Source organism: Calypte anna, chromosome 2 (genome assembly GCF_003957555.1).
Source record: "Calypte anna isolate BGI_N300 chromosome 2, bCalAnn1_v1.p, whole genome shotgun sequence".
Taxonomy (NCBI): domain Eukaryota; kingdom Metazoa; phylum Chordata; class Aves; order Apodiformes; family Trochilidae; genus Calypte; species Calypte anna.
In genome coordinates, this window is record NC_044245.1 from 23,856,697 (window position 1) to 23,874,797 (window position 18,101).

At 39.3% G+C, this 18,101-nt stretch overlaps 3 protein-coding genes across 5 annotated transcripts in view; 1 reads left to right on the forward strand and 2 right to left on the reverse strand.

Moving 5' to 3' along the window:
• FAM133B (family with sequence similarity 133 member B) overlaps positions 1-18,101 on the reverse strand; it is a 42,033-nt gene that overhangs the window by 13,212 nt on the left and 10,720 nt on the right. For 2 of the 3 annotated variants that reach the window (XR_003987191.1, XR_003987192.1), the window contains exons 9-12: positions 17,988-18,083; positions 17,136-17,180; positions 13,750-15,565; positions 3,439-3,442 (exon numbers count right to left, since the gene is read on the reverse strand). Coding sequence is in view for 1 of the 3 variants with exons in the window: in XM_030444756.1 (XP_030300616.1) it covers positions 15,479-15,565; positions 17,136-17,180; positions 17,988-18,083 (228 nt within the window). In the remaining 2 variants the exon portion in view is untranslated. Of the gene's footprint in view, positions 1-3,438; positions 3,443-13,153; positions 15,566-17,135; positions 17,181-17,987; positions 18,084-18,101 lie in introns of those variants that run through there. The other variant, XM_030444756.1, reaches the window with a different exon arrangement.
• RBM48 (RNA binding motif protein 48) lies at positions 144-5,099 on the forward strand. The gene is made up of 5 exons (XM_030444755.1): positions 144-265; positions 1,806-1,996; positions 2,122-2,267; positions 3,201-3,709; positions 4,727-5,099. The coding sequence occupies exons 1-5, from the start codon at positions 155-157 to the stop codon at positions 4,811-4,813; spliced, it is 1,044 nt and encodes a 347-aa protein (XP_030300615.1). The 5' UTR covers positions 144-154; the 3' UTR covers positions 4,814-5,099.
• Positions 5,177-12,883, reverse strand: EFCAB1 (EF-hand calcium binding domain 1). Its single transcript, XM_030444758.1, has 6 exons — positions 12,763-12,883; positions 12,301-12,456; positions 10,803-10,907; positions 9,323-9,474; positions 7,191-7,295; positions 5,177-5,227 (listed from the first exon to the last, which is right to left on the reverse strand). Exons 1-6 carry the CDS (start codon positions 12,821-12,823, stop codon positions 5,177-5,179), a joined length of 630 nt encoding a protein of 209 aa, XP_030300618.1. The 5' UTR covers positions 12,824-12,883.

Genomic DNA, 18,101 nt, shown 5'->3' on the forward strand with positions numbered 1-18,101 from the left:
GCTTCTCTATCGGGGGCATCGCCTACTGCCGCCTGGCTGGATGACGTCATCGCCATGCGCCTCAGCGGGAACCAATGAGCGTTGTGCCCGTTACCTGATTGGCCGTTGCCTCGGCGAGCGGCTGGAGCTGCCTGCCTGGGGGGGCGTGGGGAAGATGGCGGACGGCAGCGGCGCGATGGGCGGCGCGTGCAAGCACCACGCGCAGCTGGGGGTCTGCGAGTCGCGCGCCAAGTACCGGGAGGGGCGGAGGCCGCGCGCCGTGAAGGTGGGGACGGGAGAGGGGGGGTGGGGGGGAACCCGTGGGTGACCCGGTGCCGGGCGGTGCTGGCGGAGCGGGTCTGAGCCTGCGGAAGAGACACCGAAGCGGGGCGGCCCCAGCCCCGGAGCCCCGCGTTCTCAGTTGGTGTCAGAGTGGGACGGAGCTGTCCCGGGCCTCCCCGGTGCTGCTGCTGCCTGCGGCTTCTCGGGGACCGGGAGGTGCCCGGATGAGCTGCCCGCGCTCCTGCTGCTGCGGCTCTGTCGCCGCCTGGTCCCCTCTATGAGTCCGCGTCGCCGTTCTGGGTGTTTTTCGGTTCTTCCTCTTTCCCTGCAGCTGAGGTGCCCCGGGGCGCGGGCTCCGGACACCGCAAGGAGCAGCTGGGGCCGGGCCGGGTCGGGTTAGGGGCTCCCGGGTTGTGTTCCCTGCGTGTGCCGCCCGGACAGGCGCGCAGCACGGGAGCGCAAGGAAAGCTCTGCGGGGAGGGTGCTGAGCGGGGCTGCGGGGCTCGGCAGGACTCGGGCGCCCAAGGCTGCCCCTGCACTGGTGTGGTGTCCAGGGGAGGGCACACATCGGCGGCCTCGACTGCAGCATAGCAACAAAAAAGCGGATTTTCTTTTTATCAGAGCCCTTAATGTTGACTGTGCCGTAAGGACACCTTCTAGAGATGACTTGAAAAAAAGACAGCAGGGAGGAGTAAGTTGCTATCACATGAACAATTTGTGTGGCCTATTGAGAGAGGAGGATCTTTTATTATGGCAGCGTGACAGCTGGTTTCCTGAGTGGTTCCCTCGTGTACCTGTGCTTGCTGCACACGAGGTACAGCAGAAAGATGTGTAGCTCATGCAGCCTAATTATTTTTTTCAAAAATCAGAATTAACTTCCTTTGATCTTTTTGTATGTAGTGGCCTGTCACAGAACTAAAGAGTCCGTGTTATATGTTAGTCATTATATAAAGTAGAAGAGTAGACTGTTTTTTCAAGCTGCTGGGGGATGACCTTGCTCCTCGCATTATCTTAACTTGATCTGTCTGTCTTAAAAACAAACATGCTGCTTGATAAAAACATGCTGCTTGATCACTGTAGGCAAGATGCAGCTTTGCATACACATGATTTGCTTCGAGGAGTCAGAGCACTGTTTTGTTCTTCCTGGTGAATAAGCCAGGTTTTGAAGTTTCTTGTTCTTGATTTTGTTAGTGCCTTGTATTAGCTGGATGCTAATCAGTCTTGCAAGGAAAGTGGCGAGAGACTTAAAAATTTTATTCAGCAGGAGTCTGACCTGGCAGAGGAGAGTCACCTCTAATTTGTGTCCTACATTGAGGAGGAAGCTTGAGTTCAGTTTTTGCTTAGTGATGGAGAGATGTCCCAAATAATTGTGCAGTCACTACTCCTGTAAGAGTCCAAAGTCAAACAGAAGACAGGAGGATTTTCAGCACCCAGAGAGCATTTGAGGAAGAACAGAAAACACAGAAAATTTGCTGCTTTTTCAACAGAGCAAGAATATGAACATTTTAGAATGCTCATCTTTTTTTTTTTTTTTTTTTTTCCAGGTTTATACTATCAACTTGGAATCTTGTTATTTACTAATACAAGGAGTCCCTGCATTAGGTGTTATGAAGGAATTAGTGGAACAATTTGCATTATATGGTGCTATTGAAGAGTATCATGCTCTAGATGAATATCCAGCAGAGCAATTTACTGAAGTTTATCTTATTAAATTCCAAAAACTCCAGTGTGCAAGGTATTGGACAGGGCAGTGTCTGCCCCTTGCTGCCTTACTATTTTACACCTTTATTTACAATCTGTTAAATTCTAGAGAGCTAAAGAAAATCCTTAGTTTTGTCAATACAATTTGATTCTCTTCAGGGTGGCCAAGAAAAAAATGGATGAACGAAGTTTCTTTGGTAGTTTGCTGCATGTGTGCTATGCTCCAGAATTTGAAACAGTCCAAGAAACCAGAGAGAAGTTGCAGGATAGAAGAAAATACATAGCAAAAGCAACGAATCAGAGAGGTTTGTAATTACATTTCTTACAGAAGCTTAGCATTTCACTTCAGTGGTGGGATTTCAGTCATGGGTGGGATTTTGGCTGAAGCTCCCAGTATAAAAATACATAGCTAAAGGTGAATTTTAAGTATCTTTGCAGCAGAGTGGTGACATCTCTCAATATGTAGGGGGCTGTGTCTTTCTCAGAGCAACTTGTTTAAGTCTAAAATAATTAAATTTCTTACACTTGAAGGAGCTACTTCCTTATTTTCAATTTTTTTTTCCCCAAATATTACCAGAAATTTCAGGCACTGGCAAGAGATCTGGGATTATCTTTTCACCCTTGCTCAAGTTTATTCAATTGTGCCCAAAAGGGCAGTTTGTAAGGAAGAACTAAACTAGAACCTTTCAACAAATTTCTCCAGCTTCTGTGTCAGAGCTGGAGGAATGCTGTGAATAGATGGGGTGTACAAAGGCTGCTGCACTGCAGAGTTCCCAGGCAGCACCAAAGGTTTGGCAAGCTGAGAAGCAAGTATATGGCCAAGCACAGGCTTCTCCTTTTTTGTGCTTATATACTTTGATACCATCGTTCATTGCATGAGGATATTTAAAGGGAGTAAAATGAGTAAAATCACGGATTTTGTAACATCAAAACACTTGTTGCAAGACAGCCTATCCTTGAAATCATAACTGGAGGTAAAAATCACTGATTTGCAACATTAGAAGTATTTTCCTCATATTCTCAAGACTGCTGAAATACACCTGCTCAGGCATTCCCCACAAACCAGCAGAGGGACTAGGCTGGGGAGCTTTTGTTTGAAAGGTGCTACTTAGGAACAGAGAGGTGGCTGGGAATGAAATATCTCTGGTATTGCTTCTGTAATTGTATTAAGTGCTTTTTCCTTGCATGCTAGAACTAATAATGACATTAAATAGTGAAGCTACTTTTTTGTTTTCAAGATTGCTTTGTGTTAAAGAAAGCAGAGGGACCACAGAAGACTGTCTCAAAGAACCCTGACCCTCAATGGAGTACACCGGGGTCATGGGCAGCTGGGGACTCGGATCCATCCTGCTTTGCAAGTTGTCATGGAGTATCCCAAAACACAGGGTATCCCGCTGGGAATCATAATCAGAGTTTGACATTTCCCCAGTATGGGGACAGCTGTGCTGAAACTTCTGGGTGTTTTGGTCAAAACACATCCCTGTGTCTAAATACACAACCAGGAGGTTGTGCTCCACCAAGAGCAGCTCCAGTAGACAACGGAGTGGGGAGGTTCCTGCCTCGTACAACTCACCTGCAGGAACGCAAGAGGAAGAGAGAAGAAGGTAACAAGGTTTCCCTCATGGGAACAAGTGTGGACAATACAGAAGTCATTATTGGGCCCCAGCTACCAGAAATACCAAAAGTGGATATGGATGATGCTTCACTGAACATGTCAGCTACACTGATTAGAAATAAAATGAAAGAGGTATGGACTCTGAGAGTACTGGTACTGTCAAACATGTACATTATGTACTTGTCATTGATAAAAATAGAGACCCTAAGATAATTGAACACTTATTCAGTTGTAGCAGTTAATTTGCCACTTAAAGCCCAGCGCTTCTACTGTTTTAACTCTCATAGTGCAAAATACTGCAAGGCATTCAACTCCATACCTCTTACACTGTGCTTCAGGAAGCATTATTGTTAATGTTGTGGTCTAACTGATTTTTAGTAAGCTACAATTTTTACCACATGGGGGGGTGTGATAATTTTACAGTTAGTCCTGCTGACTGCAGTGTTCTACTTGTATTTTTTCTTTTGATTAGAAGGTAGTGTAAAATAATAAAGTCAGAGTTGACTCTGACTTTTTGCTTTAACACTTCTACTGGCATTTAAATATGTACAGAACCATGAATTCAACACCAAGAAGTGTGTCTTAAGGTAAAAAACCTTTTATGGAGGATATTATTTAGCAGGTCAAACATTCCTGATAAAACTCTTCATTTAAATTAAGATATTAAAAAGCTTCCTCAACTGTAACTAAATAGACTGATTTGAAGGAGTTTATCTGCAATCAATCTGATAAGTAGCCACCCCTTATATTAAATACGTTTTTTAAATATCTGCCAAACAGACACCCCTTTTTCCCTCTTTTCCCCCTTTTTCCCCCTCCCTTAACACCCGAGTTTAAAAAGCATGCTAACTGACTTTGAGAACACCTCTGGTAGGCTGGAGGGTGCTAAGATGTGTAACAGTTTATCACTGACAAATTGGTTTGTGTGGTTAAAATATAAAAATGTTATTGCTATCATCTGTTTTCTAAATTTTACCTCATGTTTAATGCTGCCTTTGGTATTTACCTGTTTCTGCAGGAAAGATCAATACAAGTGTGATTATAAGTAGTACATCCTTCCCAATAGTCAAACATTGCAGGCATGGTCTTACTCTGAAGCTCACATGAAAGAGCATTTACAGTTTACTGTATTTTCTTTTCCCAATTTAGGTAGCAGATTCTGTTTCAAGAACATCTGTGGAACAGCCAGAGAGTAACTCAGCCAAACCACTTGCAAAGCAGAGAAGAAGAATATAGATCCTGCTGGCAGCATCTTTCAACAGTCCTTTTAAAAAGGATGTAGTTTAAAATACCTTTAATGTAAAAACTAGAACAATTTTATACTCTATTTCCAAGCAATTTCCTGCTAAAATTGTATCAATTTGTTTATTGGAATCAACAAACCAGTGTAATGTTTTATTGTTGCACTCTTGTACTGTGTACCTCACACCATATTTCATAAATTATGGAAGAACTGTATTTAGGTAACGTAAGTAAATTCTATATTTATTTCCCAGCTTTTCCAGTAAAGAAATACTGAAACTTAGTAATTGTTCCAAGTTTCTCCTATTTTCACTGTATCATGAAGAAAAAAGCTCTTACAACAGTATTCCACTTCAGTTACACTTTACGAGTTGTCTGGAAAGTTTTCTCTTCAAATGCTATAGTGTTCTGTTAAAAAAAAATTCAAAAAAAGGATTTAAATTAAGTCAGATAAGATTTGAACTGAAGTATGTAAGCAGTGAAAATCCTTACACTTTGGTTACTTCTTGCTTTGTAGCTTAGAAAATCCATATTTCATAGCATTAATGATGTCATCAATGAGAGGCAAGTCAGAACATTCGAAGTTCTAACTGAAGGAGAAAATCAAATTGTAATTGCTCATCAATAGCAATGTGTGACAAGGGAATGATCTGGCATGGAGGGCAGAAGGTCCAGCTGTAGAATGTGGGGTGGCTGGAAGCAGCTCAACTGGCAGACTAGGATGACTTCAAGGAGTGGAATTTCCCTCAGTGGTAAGAAATTCCCACAGCATTGTGCTGTGACAGTCCTGGAGTGGGAGTGCTCAGGAGATGCTTTAGGGCAGCAGAGCTGGTGCTGGGGCATTCAACCCAACATTGGGTTTAAGGTTGCCCCTGTGTTGATACAGGATTGGGGCTGGTACAGGTGTATTTGGGGAATTGGTGTACAACCCACCTCTCCAGACTCCTTGAAAAACCACTTATGGTACTAGGACTTGATCCAATATATTGTTCATTACATTTTTAAAGATATATTTTAACTACAAATGAGTGTTTCATTTGTGTCAAGGGGTACAATTAAAATTCCCCCACAACCCCACTGGGAAAGCTAGTAAATTACGGGTTTTCTTCATGTAAAGCTCATAGCTGAAATCTATTCATTGCTTGTGGGTGTTCTCTTTTATTTGTGAAACAAGAGGCCCAGTAAAAAGATTAACAGCTGGGTAGGGTACAGAACAGAGGACACAAACAGTGGAAGAAAGAAACAAGCTGAGGTTTTTGCCTCTTGCTGTGATGAGCCTGAATTCAGCACCTTATTTATCACTGACACTGAAGAAGAAAAGTCTATGCTATCACTGAACTTAAGTTTTGTTCAGAAGTTTTTAACAGCTTTACACAGGAGTAGAAAATAGAGTATTTCCTAGGTTTTCCCAAACCTTTGAAAGTCTTTTGCAGTCTGGCAGGACAAGTCTGGCATTTTGGAAACAGTGGCTTTGCAGCTGACCTGACACAGTACAGCTTTGCAATCATGGCTACAAGAATCTTCCTGTCCTCCAGCCCACCAGGCAGGGGAGCTGGCAGCAAGTGTAGGTTTCTAGCAACTGAAAACTTACTGCCTTTCTAGCAGTCCTGGAGAACTTCTGTTTCCAGAATTTTGTTTTTACATGTTTATGAAGGCATAACTTTCAGTTATTTAAAAAATTACATGCAGTTCAAATAGAATATTGAATACTAGATATTACAGATTACTAGAAGTTACTGACTACTACTCTACATTACTCTTTAATGTAGAGTAGAAACATTCTACGCAGTTGAACTTAGCACTGAGGAAATGTGCGTTTCAAATTACCATCTGAAACAATAAAAATAAAAGTATTGCTACCAAATGAAGCCAAATAAGATCTGATTAAAAACCAACAGTGCTGCCACACATAGATGAAGATCACCCTCAGGGTATTTTTTTTCAAAAAGTTACCAGCCTCTCCCTAAAGAGGCCATAAGCAAGGTGGTGGCAGTGTTGCCAGTAGCACTGAAGGATGAAAAATTAAAGGTGTATTTCTGGAGAGCTTTGAAATGAGCAATCAGGAGAATGATTCCATTTCCTTAGTCTGAGAGGGTATTTATTGAGGGTAATTTATTATACTGCTGCCCCAGGACAGACAAACATCGAGGAGTGTGCTCTTAGATTCCCTGGTGCCAGTGTTTGTGTGAGGAAACAACAGTGCTGTGAAAGGCAGACAGAACTTAGCACATGCATGTCTCATAGCTAAAGCATTTCTCTGTCTACTTCAGGAGGCCCCATGTAATGACAGTTAATACCATAATACATATATCACCTGAACATTAGTACAGAAATAATTAGTACTATTTTTTTTAAGCTCAAGGTTGATTACCTTTATGTCTGGCAAACAAGGTCCAAAGGCTTCCAAGAGAAGATAATCATCTCTGACTGTTGTTTCAAAGTCCATAAAAGAAATCTTGCCATCATGATCACTGTCCTACAAGCAGAAGTATTTTAACAGGTGTTTTATTGACATGGATTCTATTTTTAGACTGATGACATGCAAAATTCATTTTCTGCTCAAACAAGGTCTGTATTTTTTACCTCTAACTAAGGCATAAAAGGTGGAGTAAGTTCAACTGTCTCATACAGCTTTGCTGACAGAATCCCAGAGAGAGCTAAACTTCAAGTAGCTGAGATGAGAATTGCATGAACAAATCTCGAGCACAGCTGTACTGGGATAAATCAAAATCAGGAGACTCCAAAGTAGAAGAAAATGTTAGGATATATTCTGTAAATGTATTTACATAATGAGTGTACCTACACTCCATCAATGAAGCTGTAAATAATTTCTCCTAGTGGTTTCTATAGTAGGCATACTTCTGCCTTGGCTTTTTCATGCACAGCACCCAGAAACATAAGGTGGATTATGCTGCTGCCAGCCCACCTCTTCTGCACTGCAGAATCTCTGCGTATCAGAATATTCCTCTGGTGGCTGGAAAAAAGCATCCTTGTGTTTTTAGTATTTAAAATTTGAAAACCTCCTGTTTTTGCTGATGTGGCAGCTTGAAAGACCAAAAAATGTTCTGGTGAATATAAGTACTTTTTAGAACAATTTAAAATAAGGGGTATAAGTGAAGATACAGGGTGGATATGACTGGTGGCCAATTAATTTTTTTTTTTTTTAAGATTAAGCCATGGAAACACCATAGCTGTTGAATATGCAGGGAGCACAGATTCTTATGGCCAGAAAAGCAGAGGTGAGGTGATATGTAGACAGATTCCCAAACAGGAAACCCTGCCACTGGATGGATGCTGAAGAGAAACAGAAGTGGCTTCTCAGCACAGAAGAGCAGAACATGAGCACACTCACTACAAGTACCTTTAAGTATGAAAACAGTCTCACGGGACTGGACATATTCGTGGTCACAATGCCATGGTACCTGCACCAGGCAATTGCTTAAAAAGTAATTTTTTCTCCTTTGAGTGATGGACACAATGCAGATTGCGTTTTTAATATTTAAGAATTAGTTATTTAGTTTTTTGAGATGGGCAGCAATATCTTACTTGGACGACTGCCCAGCAGCCAACTCAGATCTGGACATGCTTCAAACATGTACCAGAGCTTTACTGAGATCTTGTGGATGAATGTTCATCGTGTGCTTGGACTAGCCTAGCCCACTTATCAACTGCTTAGCACATGTGGGCATTCATTTTGGATGCAACCTACAGGGAAGCTGTCCATGGAGGTGCTCCAAAGAGGAACCAATTGCTGAGTCACAGTTTGCTTTTTGCATGAGAGTAGACCCAGCAGGGTTAAGAACTAAGAGCAAGATGGACCTTTCAGTGTGACCTGATAGTGTGCAGGGGGGAGGTTTGAAAAGTATAATATGGTCTTAAATAAAAGAAGTTGGAATTAAATATTTGGTTTTAAGTGAGATTTTTTTTGAAGACCACCAAAGAAGGGAAAATTGTATTTCTTGATTTGATGAAATGTTGAAACACAGTCCCTGGCTGATCTGGATGTCCTAGATCATTCACAGTAAGACAGGTTTTATACTAATAACCTTGAGGTTACTACTCTACTAGAATATATAAACTGGACAAAGAGATTTCATGATCAATTAATAAAATACATGGACTTAATAATAAAGCTACTGCAGATGCCTAACTCTGGAATAAATGCAGCTTATGCTTGGGAATTTTCCACTTTTGACTGGGTTTTTGTTTTGACTGGGCATGCACATGGGTGTATGGACACACTTTTGTTTACACATTAAGTTTATAATACATTCACAGAATAAACAAACAGTTTCATGTGAGGATACTGAACTGGGACTCACTAGGCCTGGATTATATTTCTGGTTTTCTTTAGGAGACTTGTTTATCTCAAGTATGTAACTAAATTCCTGGTTCAGAATGCCACTGTAAATCAAAGTATTTTGTTGTCTCATAGCAATATTCTAAGATTCAGTTAACGAATGTTTGAAAGCCACTCAAGTATCTCAGTGAGGAAGTACTTGCCATTTTCTTCAGTGCTATGTCTACCAAGTCCTTAATTCCCTCATCAGTATCTTCTTCTGAGGGTTGTTTAGGAAGGCAGTATTTTAGCAGTTGAAACATTTCATCTCTTGAAATGTATCCATCACCATTCAGGTCATAAACCTGAAAACAGTCTTTTTGAAAGACAAATCAATTTAAAGTTCATACAAACTATAACACACACCATTAAAGTTGGCTGCTACCTGTAAACAGAAAATGTGAATTGTATGTTGTACAGTGTATCTACTGAGCCACATTTACAATATATTTATGAAATGTATATATCACATTTTTATACACATACTTGTAAATTATTCCCTATTTACCCTTCATAGTTAAAACCTATTTCTGTTCAAATAAACAATCTTTAGTTCACAGAAACCCATACTACCTTACAGATCTAAACTTTTTGAAATTGTCTATTTAGAATTTAAACAAGATTCTGGTTTAGAAACTGAATTTCCTGTGGTGAGGACCAGATATATATATATATATATCTCAGAAAGACTTCACACCTACAAAACACATCCACATTATTTCAGAAGCTGGATTAGACAAGTAAAGGAAAAGGAAGAATGAGCTGTTCTAGCACAGAAAAGACAACTGAAGAATCTCTGAATGCCTGTACTGGCATACACTTATGACAGACCACAGTGTCAATCACTAGGCACTAGTATATTCTACAGTGCTTACAGCAGGGATGCATATTTTAATGCTTGGGGTTGCACTGACATACTGAATTACATCCTGACACACAACCTGGTGGTGAAAAATCCCAGGCCACCTTCCAAATAAATGTATATAGTGCATTAAAGATGGCTGAAGGTGTAACCTGGGAGCTATGGAAACTACATGCTGTCATTCTCCTTTTCTATTGGACCTTATGCTCCACATTCCCTATTTTTTTCTGCTTCTTACAATTCTAGAGTTCTTGCTATTTTTTCTCCCCTTTTTCCATCACTGATACAGAGGCTCTTATGACCATTTTGCAAACAGTCAGTTCTTCCATCTATGCTTCTAAGATGAAGAACTGCTAGAATTAATGCAACTACTGTTGTGTCTTCATTGTGCCAGTAAGTGAATACTGGCACATGTCTTCATTGGCTTAAGACTCTTATTTAGCCAAAATAACCCTTTGGTTACATCTGCTTCTTTTTAATTTTGTGTGTGAATACAAAAACATGTATTCTGTCAAAACTGCATACTCTATAACAAGCTTCAGTTCAAATGCTATTTTTTATCAGCAACAAAATAAGGTGGCACCTGATAACAGTTTACACAGAAAAACCTGTCTCAGACAAACAATTTCAGAACACAGTTTCACTGTATTAAACTATACAGAATAAAACTCTTCCATTACCAGATGGTTTATAAGAGTAACTACTACATCATAACAAAAGCAGTGTGTAATTTAATAGTCATTAATTCAGTGATTACTTCTAAATACTGCTAGGAACCTTACATTTAATCTTTTCTTCCAATGTCCCCCGAAGAAACACTGATAAGCCTTCCACCCATTCCACTGCACTGATGCAGTTGTTGTTGTCTTTATCAAAAGTGCGGAACACTGGGAAGTATGTTAGATTTCAAATTTATAGAACAGGGCAACACAAACAGAAAACATTTTCTTCAGTTCCATGAAAACACAAAAACATATGTTTTGTCTAAAGATGCTTCTCTGCTTTCATCAAGGTATGATTACCCCCTTTAATCTTTCAAGGCCATAACACTGAAGGGGATTTTACCCTCAGCTTACTGAACTTCCACTCCAGAGTCCTGCTAGGATAAGACATTTTGTTTGATTTGTTGCTTTCCTGACTTGGATGACTACAGAAAGTACGCTTCCATGCAGTCATGGACCAAATAAACCTATATTCCTTACATTAAGGCACATATACATGCAGAAGAGAATTTTTAGTTACTAGGTCTTTTTCTCAGAAAAATCTAGAGAACTTAATCCTAGAAACAATACATATAAAGAAAAATAACCTTTGCCTTTCATGCACCACGATATTTTTTTGCACTTTCATGCACTTTCAAACCTTGTGGCTTCACTGTTCATACAGTTTGTAATACAACACTTTGAATCTAAGATATAATTCAAAGCATCAACTAATAATCCATACTTTAGAATGTTAATTAGTAAGTTTGCTACAGGAACATCTCTACATGCAGAGCCAACCAAGCATTTGGAATTGGAAAATAATAGGTTTGCTTTTGAAAACTGAAAGCAGCACCTTTGCACTGTACCAATTATTGCAAAATAATTCTAAAGAATGTGTCCATGTAAGGTATTTTCCAAACCACACTTGATTTGCTGCATAAAATGACAATTTTTTTGTTTTTTGTTTTTTTTTTAATGGCATTTAAATACTCCTTCCTCCTAGAGAGCAGGAGAAAGTTGAACCAAGGGGTGGCTCCTAGCAGCCTGAGACTGAAAAGAACAGCAGGCTCATGCCTCCTCCACATCCTCCTCTACACATCAGAGATCATTCATGTTACTGCAAATGCTCTCCTCGTTATAAATCTATCAGATCGCTGTATTTTCAAGGGGTTGACTCATTACTGTCATCTCCCTGTATGGTGTGCTTCAGGTATCGCTCTTCACAGCACCTCTATTCCAGAAGTTACCCACTCAAACTGAATGCCACCAGAAAAGAACACACCATGCTGCCTTTTTCTGTCATGACACAAGAGTGACTGGGATAGAAACAGCCAGAGGATAGCATTACAGCTGCCTCTGGCTGCTCTCCCTCTTACAAGAAGAGCTTGAGTTACCCTAATATAACAGAAAATTATTCCATATATAGAAAAGATATCCTTTACATAGGAGGTTCTGGGTATAACTCCTCTTTTGCTGTCCTTGCAGGGATGAGATCGTGATATTCTATCTTGAGATGCTCATCAAGTCAATGTGTGAAACTAAAATAATGTACCTTTTTTAGACCTATTGCTCTCACCTCTGTCCAGGATCACGTCATCTGTCATGCCAAAGGTTCTGTGCATCACGTCTTTGAACACGTTACGGTCAAGGCCCACATTAACAAAGTGGTTGCTGGGCTCGGCCGCCAGCCTGTTGAAGAGCTTGACCAGACATTCCACCTCACCTTTATTAACTGCCCGGGGGAAACACAGGGGAACACATTCTGTAACTTCAGTTGGTAAAAAACACATGGCAGAAACAGGGGAGCTACAGGGCCTGGACAGCTCTGGCCCTAACCTCTTTTTGGAGAACCAGGCTAATGTACCCGAGATGTTCACCTAAAGCACCCACCTTCCCTCCCCCAACCCCCGCTGCTCCGAAGGGGTAGGCGGTCAGTGCCTCCCTGGGGGGTGGGCACAGAGCCACGGGAGCACAGGGGATAAAGGGGGGGAAAGGCTCCCGCAACCCTGGCGGGGGCTGATCCGCTCCTCGGACTCACAGTGCTTGGAGGATCGGGTCAGAGAGTCCAAGAGCTGCTGCTGCTGCCTCCTCTTGCTCATGGCGGCGGCCTGCGGGCTCCCTGCCCCGCTGCCATGGCAACGCGGGTAGGACGGCCGGGGGGGGGGAAGGCCGCGGGGACGACCGGGGACAGCGGCGGTCGGACGTCAACACAACAAAGGCGAATTTTGATTATGTGTTCAAAAAAAAAAAACAAAACATGGCAGCGGTATATAAGAAAATGACTGAATTTCTAACTTCCAAAAATGTTTCTGGGAAAAAAAAAAGAAAGAGCTAAAAAAAACCCACTACAGACAATACCATTTGTTCACCTGTTGTCAGAAGACAAGTCTAGTAAGATGCTTTTATTTTCACACAGGTAATTTTCTACTTGGTCCCACTACTCAAACTGGAAGAGGCTGCCCAGTGGCTCCTCACACCCACAGCACCCCTCAGGGACTCAGAGTGTACAAACCAGGAAAGCTGAAGTGAGCAGACTTCACTCTTCCTCCAGGAATAGAAGAGGATGCAAGAGGAGTCAGTCACTATGTATTTGTTATGGTACTGGAAACAGAAACATTTCACTACCAGTACTGAAGCAGCTTTGCCGATGAACCCCATGGAGCAGCTACATCACTTCCAGAGCATGACAGCAGCACTTCAAGCACACACAGATGATCAGAACAAAGTTATATTCAGACAATTAAAATGACATACTGGCTTATTTATGTATTTGGAAGACAGGGACTGGCATTTCCATTTTTATTTTCTTCTGTTGCAGGTAGTTGTGTAGAAGTCAAATAAAATATCACACAGGACAGAGTATTTATGCTACGGTTCGTTACAAGTTCTTTTACCAAAACCGCACCACCACAACCTAAAAAAACCCAACAAAACCAAACAAAACCCCCAAACCAAACCCCTACTGTTCACTCCATCTTGCCTTTAGTTTAACCTCACTGACAAAACAGTGTCTACAACTGGTAACATATATTCTTACTATGGTTTAGAAGGACAGTGTTGCAAGTCAATGGTTGTATCTTCCCAAGAACTTAACTTGAAGAGTAATTTTTCCTGTGGAATGACAATATAAAATCACCTTTCTCCCTCAGTTTTTAGTAATGGTTTGCAGTCAAATAATGAGGGTTTCAAGGTTCTAGAAATTCTTGGCAATATAATATTCGAAACATGCAAGAGAGGTAAGTTCTAAGTTAGCACCTGCACAATGAAAAACGGGTGGATCAAAAGTGCCATCTGTAGTTGACCACTGAGGATGGATGGGCAGCTAAAAGCTAACAGGAGGCCCAGCAATGGGTACTTCAGTGGAAGATCTAATGAGAATTTCACATAAAAACTAAAATCAAATGGTTGCTTGTGTTTTCTTGTGTGCACATGTAATTTATAAAAGCTTTTTTTTTTTTTTTTCCAGTTTTAAAAGCAACTAATTTAAAGTAAAACAGCTTTATGATTTAGGTCAACATTCTGTAGCCCTCAAGTACAAAAATATAAATACAAACTGTTTAAACAGTATCTTTAATGAGATTCTGGCAGTAGTTTTTTTTTATCTAACAAGACACATCACGTAACAGATCTGCCACTGAACTTGCTTAGAGTAAAATCAGCTTCAATATGAAGCTGTTAAGGTATCAAAACCCTGCTTTTTACATGCTAAATATCTTCAGCAAGTGTGCACTTAAAACACAGCAATGAATTAACTATAATAACTAAATACAAACATGAAACTCTGCACATGGAACATAATTCATAGAACTAGGGAACATAACTCATAGAACTGGTTACAACAAATGATTACCTGTATTTTGTTAATTTAAAAATGGTACAAATCATGCAAAACAATTCTAAGGATAAAGCAAAGAAAGCTACCAGTGTTTGCAAGAAGTGTTCAACTAAACCAAAATTACATTAAATGAAATACGCATATTTACTAGCAAAGATCTATCACTATTTTAAAGAAGCAGAGGTAAAATCTTCAGGTTTTGAACGTCAGTTATACTGCAAAATGTCATTGCTCTTGCTTAATGCAGAAGCACATGCTCAGAAGCCCAGAACTGCTGACCATGGTTCTGGCTTCCTTAGAATCACAGATGCTGCAAGGATTTAGAGTAGCAGAGATTTGCAAGAATCAAAGGCAAAGGCACCCTATTCAGTTAGCAAAAACAGTAGCATTCCCTTTCTCATAAGCATGAAGACAGTAATGGGGCAGATAATAAACATTTCTACAAAGGCAGCGTTTTTAATGTCATCATTATTTTCCCATTTTGTAAATGCCACTAGCAGACACCAGCTTGTAATAGTTTATGTATAATATTAACCTGCAGGATGAACCTGGGATTTTATTCGTCCTGATTTACAAATAAAGACTATTACTAATGCTTTAGAAGACTACTTTTACTATCTAAAAAATTTAACTCTTATTTTCCAATATTATACACCCCAGCTGGAGAACCATCTCACACTGTTTCAAACATCTAAAACTGCTAATTGGTATTTTATAAAAGGTGTACCTCATGTATTAAGCAGGAGCCATAACAATGTTCTTTCCCAGCACAGCTGCATCTGGCTGGCTACTGAAAGTTTAGGAATAGTTCTAAAACACAGGAAAACTCATGCAGTTTGGTGAAGTTTGCTGTCATTTCACAGTTTAAATTTCCTTTAGTCATTGCACTTCTGTTGATAGTCTTGTGTTTTTTTAAATATTATTCTGAATTTGAATTTGAACCAGCAGTCTTCTTTTTCTTCTTTTTACCGTGTTTCTTGTGCTTCTTTCTCTTTTTTGTTTTATCCTAAGAAAGAATAAAATAGATGGAAGTTATTATACGAGAAAACTTCCTTCTATTAAATTCTGCTAATGAAAGTTAAGAGCACAGAAAGGATATCACTATAAAGACATTTCAAAAGATTTCTATAAAAGCCTGCTGAGAAATCACAAAAAGAAAATTCATATTTTACCCAGTAATTTGCACTATTATAAGCAGCCTTCACTTTATCTTTATCATGGTCTGGCTATCTCACAACTCTCACCACTGTCACTATTACATTTCCTAATATTTTAAATCACTTTCAGCGCTTTACACAGTTCTGAGAAAGTACTAAGGAAGTACTTTGACAAGCAGTGACATCTTACGTATCTGGAAATAACTAGAATGTTTATAGATTGTAAAGTAAGTGCTTATATTTATTGTGCAAAATTAAATAGTTCAACTACACTTGGCTAGAATCCCCAGCACTTGAACCTTGTTTAAAATAAAACAATTATGAGCTCAATCGTAAACATGAATATACTCAATTAACACTACAGGATTCAGTCTTGAAGTTATTAACCTGACTGTTGTAATACAGAAGTTAACAAATACAATATTGGCTTTTTGCAAGCAGAATTTCAACTGGAATTCTTGAATAGATGTGGCATTACATAAACAAAACAGTATTACCTACACATACAATTATTTTAAGAAAACCCTCCACTATCAGTCACTAGAAATTTTATGGCAAGCAGCTTATATAATTATGAAAAAACAAACAAATTGCTTGGAAAATGAGCATTGTGTATCATTGAAACTTGTACAGTTGCATGTTTAGGTGACTATGTAAGCCTTCCCTTAGTTCTCACTCATCTAGACAACTGAGATGTCTAATTAGACACACTGTTACTCACAGGGAAGATAGAAAGATACAAAGGCATCTCCAGCTGGCATTTCAGATTTCAAAATCACTGTACTCCTAACTGGGGAGCCTCAAGTACATGTGATAAATTTGGATCATTTTATATAAATCACTCAAATATAAATCAAATAAATATATTGATATAAATAAAATATAAATCTTCTCCTCACTTTTACCAATGGAAACAAATCAACAAAATTGAGAAAAGTAACAGTTTGCTGACAGCTTTTAATTTTGTTGGGACAATAATTCTGTTAGTATAAAAGCTGCAGCAATTATAGCCTATGACCCTTTTCATGGTCTGGTACAGGGGGCTTACCATGGAAGAAATGCACACAGCACTAGCCACAGAACAGCACTCATGGCTGTGTGGCAAACCACTACCCCACCTACTATTTCAGATATTAGTTGTTCTAGTAGGTCGATACAGAACAAAATACATGCTACAGTAAGTGGTAAACTTACATAAATATCAAATAATATATATCTAGATAGGTAGTGACAAATTCCTTTGATTCAACAACTGAAAAAACTATATCAGCTGGTAAATAAATAGCTAATTTAGATGCATGTGGCAGTAGACTTTTGCTATAAAACATCTGTATTACTGAAAAATGTGAAAGTGGAAATTAACCAAGTACAGAGTGTTTTCATCCCGAAACTACAGTATGAGTAAAATAGGATACTTGCTGTTTTCTCTTTTTCCTCATTATTTTTCTTCTTTTTTGCTTGCACCTAAGAAAATAAAATACATCAAATGTAATGGGAGAGCACCTTTGGAAATGTTGTTTTATATAGATCTTTGAGCTTTTGTTACATATAAATGAATGATGGCACAGTAGCAGTGGAACATACTGAACAATAATCCATGAAGAAACATTTGTTATCTGTTTTAAATTCTAGAATATGCATTATCCTACAAACACAAAATTTGGGACCACACTTTACTTTTATTACACAGCAGAAAAAGAAACAGCAGATACAGTGGTAAAATTACTAAGCAAGAACTGTAGTAAAAAATCTTGATGAAAAAACACATCACACTGGAAGCTTTCCATATTTTGTAATCCCACAAGAATATAAATCCTGTCAGTAGATAGGCTACAAGGGAAAGACTGAGATGATTATATTTAAATTTTTTTAATTCTCTGGAATAGACAGCAAAAAAAATCTAGCTATCTTGAAATTTACCAATCTATTCACAATTAGCAGAAAGAAAACTTGTGAAAGACACCACAACAAACAGCTTCATTTTACTGAGCTGTAAAATGCCTGTAAGTAGTTGAAAATTTTCAAGAAAATTAATTAAAAATGACTCATAGGTGATAGGAACTGCACTAAACAACTCTTACATAAAGTTTTTATTAAAGAAAAATATACAAACAACTTTGAATGAGCTGCATTCTTAAATTCAATTGTACAGAGCAGAACAGTTTCAACAATATGCTAAATTTAAGCTACTTCTTTCATTCACCCAGGTAACTAAGTAAGCTAAAAGCTTTATAAGCTTTATACTAACTGGAATTGAGGCTTCACACTCACCTCCTCTGTCTGATCTGATTCTGACAAGGATTCTGATGATAAAGGTCCATCACCACGATCAGATTTCTTCCTCTTCCTGCGGTGATTTTTGCCTTCCTACACAAAGTAATGCAT

Coding starts and splice junctions, on each gene's coding strand:
- RBM48 (XM_030444755.1), top strand. CDS start 155: ATGGCGGACGGCAGCGGCGCGATGGGCGGCGCGTGCAAGCACCACGCG. Junction 1,997..2,121: donor CAAAAACTCCAGTGTGCAAG/GTATTGGACAGG, acceptor GATTCTCTTCAG/GGTGGCCAAGAAAAAAATGG. Junction 2,268..3,200: donor AAAAGCAACGAATCAGAGAG/GTTTGTAATTAC, acceptor TTTGTTTTCAAG/ATTGCTTTGTGTTAAAGAAA.
- EFCAB1 (XM_030444758.1), bottom strand. CDS start 12,823: ATGAGCAAGAGGAGGCAGCAGCAGCAGCTCTTGGACTCTCTGACCCGA. Junction 12,457..12,762: donor GACCCGATCCTCCAAGCACT/GTGAGTCCGAGG, acceptor TCCCCCGGGCAG/TTAATAAAGGTGAGGTGGAA. Junction 10,908..12,300: donor TGACGTGATCCTGGACAGAG/GTGAGAGCAATA, acceptor CATACTTCCCAG/TGTTCCGCACTTTTGATAAA.